Source organism: Uloborus diversus, chromosome 1, assembly GCF_026930045.1.
Source record: "Uloborus diversus isolate 005 chromosome 1, Udiv.v.3.1, whole genome shotgun sequence".
Taxonomy (NCBI): Eukaryota; Metazoa; Arthropoda; class Arachnida; order Araneae; family Uloboridae; genus Uloborus; species Uloborus diversus.
In genome coordinates, this window is record NC_072731.1 from 126,537,221 (window position 1) to 126,547,413 (window position 10,193).

Sequence of the window (10,193 nt, forward strand, 5' to 3'; positions counted from 1 at the left end):
TCTTTAAATATGTGATCAAAATACAATTTTTGGGCAAAAATTTATTGTTTTATATATGGTTGGTTACATATATACATAGTGGAAAACATACAGAAAAGTATTTTAGTTGAATATAAATTTTTGAAATAAATACCCGGGTAAATACCCATTTTGGGTATTTACCCCTAAAAATAAATATCCGGGTATTTCACATCACTATTCGGAGGTAAAATGTTGCGAAACATAGTTCCTCTCAGAATACATGAACAAAAACATGGATGAAATATATTAGTAAAATTATTTTATTTAGCAAACAGAAAATATTACATTAACACAGATGAATCAAATCTTTCCATGTTTCATTTCTGTATCATTCTAAAATTTGTTTAGAAGCTTCATATGGCTGGTAAATGAAGTTGAAAATGACATAGATGTGAAAAATGACGAGAAGACAGCATAAGAGCAAAAAGTTCCAACATTGTAAACAGTCATTGTTTTCAAATTGTTTTCACCTTATCGTCTGGGCTCGAACGTCATGTAGAGACCATTATCACTCCTGAGGACCAATTCGTCGACGATGTGTACTTTATCAAGATGGTCTCTGGACTTGATACAGAACTTCCTCAAAATGGTTGCCATGACGGTGATAGCCTCAAACGTTGCGAATCTTTGACCTGGAAAGAATAGGAATGGTAATTCATTGATAGAGAAAATTTATTACAAAGCAGAGTCGACATGTTATCCCCACATCCTTGCGATAATTTTTAGATCAATGAAACACTCGCTACAGCGAAAATGCTTTCGCCCTTCAAAAAAAAAAAAAAAGCAGCAGAATAGATAGTATTTTGAGTTTTGTATAGAGGCATGACCTTAGAGCAGGAATTAGTAAATGGAGGAAGCATGTCCAATCATTATCTTAGCCGAAGCTAAGGCAATGCTCCCAAGTCACGTGACTCACCAACGACGACTGGTTGACACGTTTTGCATGAAACTAGCGAAAGAAATCTCATTTCTCCTAATGCTTTGCTCTAAAGTCTATCACATGACTTGGGGTCTTTGCTTCACGAATGAAAGTATTCATTCCCTCCATTTTAACTCTTCTCAATTCTCATGAAAGCTACGCTATTCGTTGTTTTTGCAAAACTAATTTTTAAACTATTAAGCCTATACGTTTTTCCTGTTTTATTTCTTTGAGTTCTATTGATTGTCCTCTCTTCACAATGAGTTTTCTGTAAAATTTGGCATTCTGATACAATCATTTTAAAAACCTTGTCCTTTTTATTTTTGATTACGATTTCCTCTAAAGAATTAACTCCGGTTTCGGTGTAAAGTAGAACGTAAATAACTGTCCGTCTGATTTGTATCTGTTTAGTTACATATTTAGTATTCGGAAAATTTTTCTTAATTTAAAATGTCTTAAATTTTTTTCCGAAAAAAACATATGTTTCGTCGAATTTTAAACCCACCTTGAAAACATTTGCTATTCAGTCATAAAAAAATTTATAAGTAAAAACTTCAGCATTTGTGATTGTCTACCAAAATAAGGTAGTACATAACCCTACTTCAATTGCTCTCATTGGTTGCTCGTTTATCTTCTGTTTTTGCTGCTTCACCAGCTTTTTACATATTTCTTCACGTTTTTGAATTGTCTTCTATGCATAAGATGACTTCCTCCGCATTGAAAAAGGGATTTATCTTACTCCAAAATACGTATCGTCAACATTTTGGGAATTTTGTACTTTTAATAACATTGCTCTTATAATCTACGTAAATAGCTTAGTGGCCCACAAATGAACATAGTGGGCACTTAAGGAAATACACTACAGCGGCCATGTCTTAATGAGTGCAACCAAAGTGATAAACTATTATCATCTTTTTTTTTTTTACAAATTCTTTAGTATTTTTCATGTTGTTAAATATTATCTTTTTTTTTTCCATTTTTGTGAGCCGTTTAGGTAAGTATGAAAATTAACTAGTGGATTATCGGGAATATAACATTAAATGTAGCGCATATACAGTGTGGTACATTGGTATAGGGTATACAGTCAACCCTCGTTTATTGCGGTTAATTCGTTCCAGACTTTACCGCAATAGCTGAATTTCCGCGAAGTAGGATTATGTACTTATAAACCCAATATTTTTCTAATTAGAGGGCATAAAACTTACTTATGACAATTTGGTACATAGTTAGAGCCCCCTAGGCATGAAACAGCACCCTTTACCACCATTACATTTTTATTACTGAACATATTGCACAAAATATTGTAACGGATTCGGTGCGACTTCCACTTTCTTGAAATGAAGACACAGTTCTTGATAAAAACACATCAAATTTATTTACACTATGTACAGGAAAGATCTTCAACAACTGCCAAATTATTCATCAGCAATTAAGCAATTATCACACAACACCGTAAACTCAACGTTTACACACGTATTTACTTCCAAATACGAAAACAACACAGCGAAATGCCTCGCTATAAACAGAGCTAATACACACTCTCAGTTCGAATCTGAATCGAAACTCTCCTGTTTATCCATCGCTAACGGCTTAAATACACCGAAAAGAAATTTCTCAAATATTCCACACGCTTCTGTAAAGTAGTAGACCGTTATCAATGAAAAGAAAGAAAATAGGGGTCGTATACTTTAGCCGAATGAAAAAGGGGTTGTATATTCATTACGGGAAACTATTTACAGGTTACGTTCCTACAATAATTACTATTTACAGAATTTGTAACAATATGATTAAAGGAGATACATTAGACGTAATAGCTGGCACATTGTTATTATTTAGAAATAATCTACACATGCAGTTCTTACACACTACTAATCTATGAAAATAGCTTAACTTGTTCGATGGGGAATTAATTGCCAGTTAGTGACCGCATGTGGCCCCGTCATACGCAAACAACTTAAAAAGCTAGTACATTTTTGAACACCATTGAACAGATGTGTTTATCCTCCAGTAATAGTAGTGATTTTTACTTTCCAGTTAGTGTTTAACAGATAAAATGAGATAGCGATTCCCCATAGTACTTTCTTCGGTGATTTTATACCTTCACTCCCTCAACCTACAGCCCCTCAGAATAGCTTATCTTACTTAAAAGATATACTCTGCTATTCTTTTGAAGGAAAAAGTTTAAACTTGCACACAAAAAAGGCTAATTACTATATTCGGAAAAGAAAAAAAAAAAACAGAAAAAACCGCGATGTAGCGAAAAGTCGAAGCGCGAAGTAGCGAGGGACGACTGTATGCTAAATTGTGAAGAAACCAAGTTAATAACATTTATATATAACTTGGTGTTTTTCCATTATTAAAAAAATGACTGTATTGAATAACTTTTAAAAACTTTTACATATTTATTTGATAGCAGCTTAAACAGCTAAACTCAAAACCCTTAACAAATAGTTAAAATATTTTATATTAACGTACCTTATAGTGCGTGTTATTAACCAGACACTTATTATCCCTCTTTTAAAGCTTTGTGGCTCAAAAAAAATGGAAACTTTAAACTGCATGAAAATACTTCTTTTAGTTGGGAATTGAACTAAATGAAACTGTAAAAGTGGCTATAGCAAAAGATTGCCTGACAAACCATTTTGAGGAAAAAATAGGAGATACAGTTGGCTATCTGTTTAACGACTTTCAGGGGACCACAAAAAATCGTCCGTAAGTAGAATGCGTTCTCAAATAGAATGCTTTTAAAACTACAGTGGAGCATCCGGGACCGAGAAAAGTCGTCTCTACATAGAGAAAGTCGTTAAATAGAACATCGTTAAACAGAGAGTCAATTGTATTTACATGCGTAAAGGAAAACGGAAAAAAAATGAAGAAATAATAAGAATTTTTTAAGTACATTTTTTATTTATTTATTTTATTATTATTATTATTTTATTTTTTACACACACCCTAAGTTTTAGATATTTCCCTGTCTTTTTTTAATAAAAGAAACGAAGAAATGTAGTTTTAATCATGCTACCCACTGAAAAATTTTCTAAGCTCTTTTGTTCTTCTAATTTCCCACGGCTCATATCCCATATAGTGATAAACAAAAGAAACCCTGTCCTGTCCAGAACTATTTTTGTATTACAAATTTAACAGACTATTCGAAGATTCATCAGTTATTGGACCAATTCCACTTCTTTCTTTTTAAATTGGATTTTGATCATCATACGTAAAAAAGGGATCTTACCAATGCAATTCCTCGGTCCTGCTGAAAACGGTACGTAAGCAAAAGGATGCCGTTTGGTGGTATTTACCAGGAGAAATCTATCAGGATCAAACATTTCCGGATTAGGGAATACGTCAGGGTCGCGATGAAGCATATGGATGAGAATTCCACAGCTGGTGCCTTTCGGGATCGTATAACCATCTATAAAAATTCATAAGGAATTGTCATTTGAAGGAACATTTAAATGAGAAAAAAATAGTTAAATTCATTCATTTCGTAACAATTTATCTTAAAGTTAATTAAAAGTGACCCAAATCTGTCGTAGCTTTGAGTCATTACGGTATCGATTCATTTTAATTTATGTTCAATGACTTAATTGCTGACATTTCAGTTTTATTCAAAATTGTATTGATTAAAATTAATCATTTTGGATATGTTTCAAATCCCTTTATTTAAAATTTTAATCAAATTTTTGATTTGCACCAAGTTAAAATACATGCTGAAGCTTTCTCTTCAACAAGCTTTTTTAAGATATTTTAGTTCAGAAACATCACAACAAATGCAACTCGAAGTATCATTGAATAATTTTTAGCGTTTCACGTGAGACCTTTGAAACACAATTTTATTTCAAGGCAATTATTAAAGACTAATAGAAAGTCGCCTGTCATGGTATGACGGGTGAAAATTTGCTTTTCCATTTGATCGCAGCAATTGCCTGTTTCGAGACATTTTGGTAGTCTAACTCCAGTGGAGCCTTGAGTAGATAGCGGTCATTGTTGACTATTTTTATGTTTCTTCATTCTCCTAAAATGATAGTTTTACCAATAAAACGGTTAAGTCACCGGATCGAGTTCAGCCTTGTCACAATAAAGCATTTCCCTGCACGTTAAACTCTACAAAACCATATTATAAAATTATCATGCCGTGGCGCGAGTTTCATTGCTGAAACACATGGGTTAATCGATCATCGGCTATTATTTATATGAGGATATTGAAGCATTTGCTGTTACTTCATAAACTTATTTTAAAGGCTTTAAGATATATTGAAACATATACTTTGTCACGTCTCAACCATCATAACTAAAACTTTTTTATTTATTTTTTTTCTTTATTTACTTATTTTTTTGTAGAAATTGGAGAATGATTATTTAATAATATGTTTAAAGTCATTTTTCGTCTTATTTCCTGTTAAAATGTAAAATATGGAATACGTTGAAACAAAATAAATATCTGAATGAAAAAATAATGAAAATAGTTGATACAAACATTAATTTAATTTCTCATCAAAACATCACTAAATAGTTATTTTAAAAATAATAATATACTTTACAGAAGAAAAAACTGTAAAAACTGTTGAACAAGGAAAAAAAGATTTTCAGATGAGAGAAACGATTAGGTATGGTTGTAGAAATGAACATCAGTCCCTTCATTCGCCCGTAATAACTGTTTAGGAATTAATTTGCGAACTTTTTCTGTTATTTCCATCTTTCCGTCTAATTTTGATTTTACTTTTATTGTCTTTCGCTTTTTCTTTTCTTTTCTTCTTCTTTTTTTTATTTTTATTTTTTTTTTTCAATTTTGAGTGTTTTACCAAGATGAACCAGCCTATTTATTTTTCAACTTCAGCATTCAGCAGTCGTTCTAAATATTAACAAAAAAAAAAAAAAAAAAAAAGCTAATATATTAATATTATTTTTTTTTTCAATTTGGTTTATCTAATTGACATGCCTTGATGGTGCTGAATGCCTGTTTTTATTTATTAGTTTATTCTTTGATCTAGTAGAGAACACTTTTGGTAGACTTTTGTGCATTTCAAAAGTACACTTTTGATTATCTCTAGAAACGCCAAACCCCATCAATTTTATTGCATTAGTTTATATCATTTTTAATCTAATTTCCGAAAATATATTGGGTTTTGGAAGTTTTGGAGGGCTAAAAATGCTATTTAGCACTTTCTAAGAACAAGTAAATGTCCGAAATTGAACACAATTTTGCTGTTTAAATTTTTGTTTTAGTTGTTTTAACTGATTTAAATCTTAAATCTAATTATAAATTTGACTTTGCAATAGAGTACCGATCAAATTGTAAAAAAATTTACTCTCTATCTCGAAAAATAAATATTTTATAGTGAAAAGTGCATATGGTATGTACGGTTGCTAGATATGCGATTTTTGTTTAACGACAAGTTTTTGGGAAAATTTTAAAGGGCTGCCATTCAAAAAGTTATTGTCATATTAAGATAAAAACTTCCAGTTATTCTTATATCCAAGTATAGAACAGCCTCGCGAAGTTTCATCGAGATCTGAGAAACTCGGGTGTCCACCCCTGGATGATTTGAAATGGAATGACCACTCAATGATTTTTTTAAAGTTAAGTGCTAATGGATTTGTTTTATATTTGTTAGCTCTCTTTTATTGCAACAAAATATTAAAAAACTAGATTATTATGTGGTTCAAAAAATATCTGTTCTGTATGAACCTGTATTACAATGATGTCGTAACCACTCACAGCAGCAAGAATGTTAGGTGTTTGCTTTGAAAGTGTCATTTTTAATGTTTATTGTTCATCCAAGGAAAAGAAAGTGACACTCTCTTATCACTTTTTTTGTGAGCTCAATCACTTTCAAATACTAGATTATTTTCGATACCAGTCTTTAAAGAAATCCCCCCCCCCCTCCTTCCTGCCATGGAAAGGAAACTAGGTTTTAGCAATGTTATCCTTTAGAGGCAAGATTTTTTTTCAATTGTGACAGGCCAAGAGAACTTACTAATAACCGTGTCATCTTCTAAGTCTCTGGCAATGAAAGGTGTTGGTGGGAGTAGGCGTCTCGTCTCCTGTAAAAAGAAAATTGAAATGTAAAACAAGATCAAGTTTTTAAAGATTTGAGCACTTTTAAAACTGCTGTAAAGTTATCTAGCTATTGACTGAATCAACCAATAGAGAGGAAACTAAAAACTTCACTGCTGCACAGGCCGTCGTTTCGATTATTTTCAGGGTGTGGGGAACATGCAGCAAATATTTTATCAAAAAGTTTTTCGGAAAACAACAAAAAACATGCCCAATTATACGCAGAAACATAATTTTGCCATGCCAAGGAGAAGGCAATTGAATCCCCTCCCTCCCACCGACCGCCCTCAATTACGGGGCCTGCTGCAACATTTTAAAATCCACTTATTTGTTACTTGACATCTTCATCCTTTCATACACTTTCAAGCTGATCTGCGTGCTCTCTATAAATAGTAGCAGTACTGCAGCAGAGCAAGCAAACACAAACTGTTATTTCTCCTCACAAGGTATAAATATGCAACTTTTCTCCAAATATAAACTGTGAATCCAAACAAGTGCCGCTGCTTTCTCAGTCAGGAGTGCTTTGAAACTAGAAGCGTTCAGTATGAAAAACAGCTCAATCCACTATTTAAAATTTCACACTACATCCAAAAAACATTTACAGATAGAGCTATTTCCCATAGACAACGGGTATTTTGACTGCAGTTTTCAACCTGGTTTAGTTGGATGCTTTCCATATCGCTTTGAAGCGTGTGTAGTAGTACCTATCAAGAAGTATCAAACTATGAAATAAAATCATTTTTGAAAAATCATAGATAGAGCTAGTTTTATTAGAGCCAATGGCTGGCAAGAGCTTGTCTGTCTAAATTAGGACAATTTTTTATCCGGTCAAGTTAAATCAGGTAGTGTGAAAATGCACTTCTAAAATTAGTGTATTTGTTTATTTGATTTTTTAAAATAATTAATTGATTTTAATACTAGGTTCTATTAACTTCTTTTTACATAGTAAAAGAAGTCTTGTATTCGAAAAAAAAAAATTCAATCGAATATCGGCCTAAATGTCAATTTTCCTCACCCCCGAATGAATGTTGAATTGTTTTTCGGCCCGATTGCACGTGTATATGTACTTAAGAACGTATGGACGCCCGAAATAGAAATGTCCATTTTGACCTGGTGATATATCGTCAAGTTGGTGAGAAAACTTGGCACAAAAAATATTTTTCAAATCTGTTTTCTATTTGTCACTATTGGCAATATTTAGAGTGTTTTCCATTTAGAGAGTCCATTGAATCATGTTTAAATTGTAGATATTGAGAAAATAAATATCTGTAAAATGCTTTTTGCATGGAAAAACTAGGGGTGAAAATATTTAAAGTGCGTACTTGCTTACTACAAGGCAATATTATCATGAAATTGGCGAAAACGAAGTCATGTGGTGCACACATCAACTCGTTTTTTATTTTATAGTAAATAAAAAATGCAGAAAATTATGTTATTAGTAAATGCTTTTCAAATTTATCTTTTCATTCAACTTATGTAACATTATAGATGATTTTGTTGATTATATACTCGATACTGATCACAACGAAAAATGAAAACATGTGAGTCGCAAATTCCTTCAAACTGCAGTAAAATAGCAGAAAAGAAAAAAATGTTGAAAAATAAATAAATAAGGAAATGAACAAAAATGAAAACGAATATTTGTAAGAGGAATGGAAGAATGTAAGTTTAAGCTGTAAAGTCGAAAGAGAGTAAAAAGAGAGAGAGAGAGAACACAGTTAAAATATCCAATCAGAAACAAGCTCGACTGATTTATCTGCTAATAAATGGCTACTCCCAGATTGCTTGATTCTACGAAACGTTTGTAAAACAACAGTTAAAAAGAAAATATACATCATTGAAGATTCCTTTTAAAACCTTCATTATTAGAGTACAAAGTAAATAAGATACTTGACTCATGGAAGGGCTTGATTCTTTTACCCACGTATTAGTTGCTGATATTGTCCGTTTTTCAGCAGTTGAGACTTGGCCACGCCCCCAACACGTGGTATCGGAAGATTCTATATGCGTCTTTTGGGTATGAGGCTTCAGACCAACACTGAGAAAAGTTGCCAGTTGGCCATCGTTATCGCAATGGAAAAAGACGAGTGTTCTATAATTTTCTAAGAAATCACCTTCCACCTTCTCTCTCGAAGAAAAAATGTGCTACATTTGTTAAGATTTGCAGTGTATTTCTATAAGTTTCGGGTTAATTTATTAATGATTTTGCAAAGGAAATCCTAAACTTTCTGTTTTTCACACTAACTAAACATTTTCTGCTAACACGGTGAACAGTTACAGGTGAAATTGGAACGAAAATGTTTCATTCTATTATGCAGAAACTTTCACAGAACTCAAACGTGGGTTTTAACGCATTTTCTAATTATAAATCTCTGATCGCATTTTGTTAATTTTGCTGGTCAATCATTTCTCACCTTATTTTCGATCCAATTTTCTTCCTTAAAGCGTTTTTTTTAAGTATTACACAGAAGTATGGGATAAATGAACTACTTTTGCAATATTTCGAACTGTTTTACTTCGCATATAATGAAGAATTAATACATTTTCGAATTGCTTCTGTTGTTACTTTGCGAATTCGACCCATTTTGAAAATAATACGTAGAATTTGTGAAGTAAACAAGCAAAAATTAATACCAAACAATCTTTTAACCACTGCATTGAAAAAATAATAAAAAAAGAAAACGACAGACGACAACTTTAATTTCGAATTTTTCTGAAAATATTTCTATGTCACCTCGTTTTTGGCCCATTTCAAACAGTCAATATTTTGTAAAAAATGTTGGGTTGATGTAATATAGAGACAGTATGAAAAAGTACTGAAGTACTATTTATTTCAATTTCTAGGCACTTCATTTTTAACCACACACATTTAAAGCGTACGAATAATTTTGGAAGCCACAGTAGGTAAGTTGCACTCAGTGTAACACATTTCAATACTTTAGTACTATTTTTTTTTTTCAGTATGGCTTTTATTCTTCAGAAATGAAAAAAGGAACAAAACAAAAGTTAAAGCTTTTCACATGCCAATATGGTTATCTACAGAATAATTGAATAAGTGCCTGAAACAACGTTTTATGTTACTGTTTTGACTTATTTATTTTTGTAAATACGAAAAAATGTATATGCTTTTTTTTTTTTTTTTAAGTTTTTGCGATTACTCTAAAAGTAATTCAGTTCTTCCAGTACTTTTAC

At 32.0% G+C, this 10,193-nt stretch overlaps 1 protein-coding gene across 1 annotated transcript in view; it reads right to left on the bottom strand.

Annotated features, from left to right (window-relative positions):
- Positions 1-267: 267 nt before the first annotated feature.
- The window catches only part of LOC129221152 (cytochrome P450 4c3-like), a 56,168-nt gene continuing 46,242 nt past the window's right edge, over positions 268-10,193 (bottom strand). The window contains exons 10-12 of the mRNA XM_054855602.1: positions 6,922-6,988; positions 4,176-4,355; positions 268-653 (exon numbers count right to left, since the gene is read on the bottom strand). Coding sequence (XP_054711577.1) covers positions 493-653; positions 4,176-4,355; positions 6,922-6,988 — 408 coding nt within the window. The 3' untranslated portion in view covers positions 268-492. The remainder of the gene's footprint in view (positions 654-4,175; positions 4,356-6,921; positions 6,989-10,193) is intronic.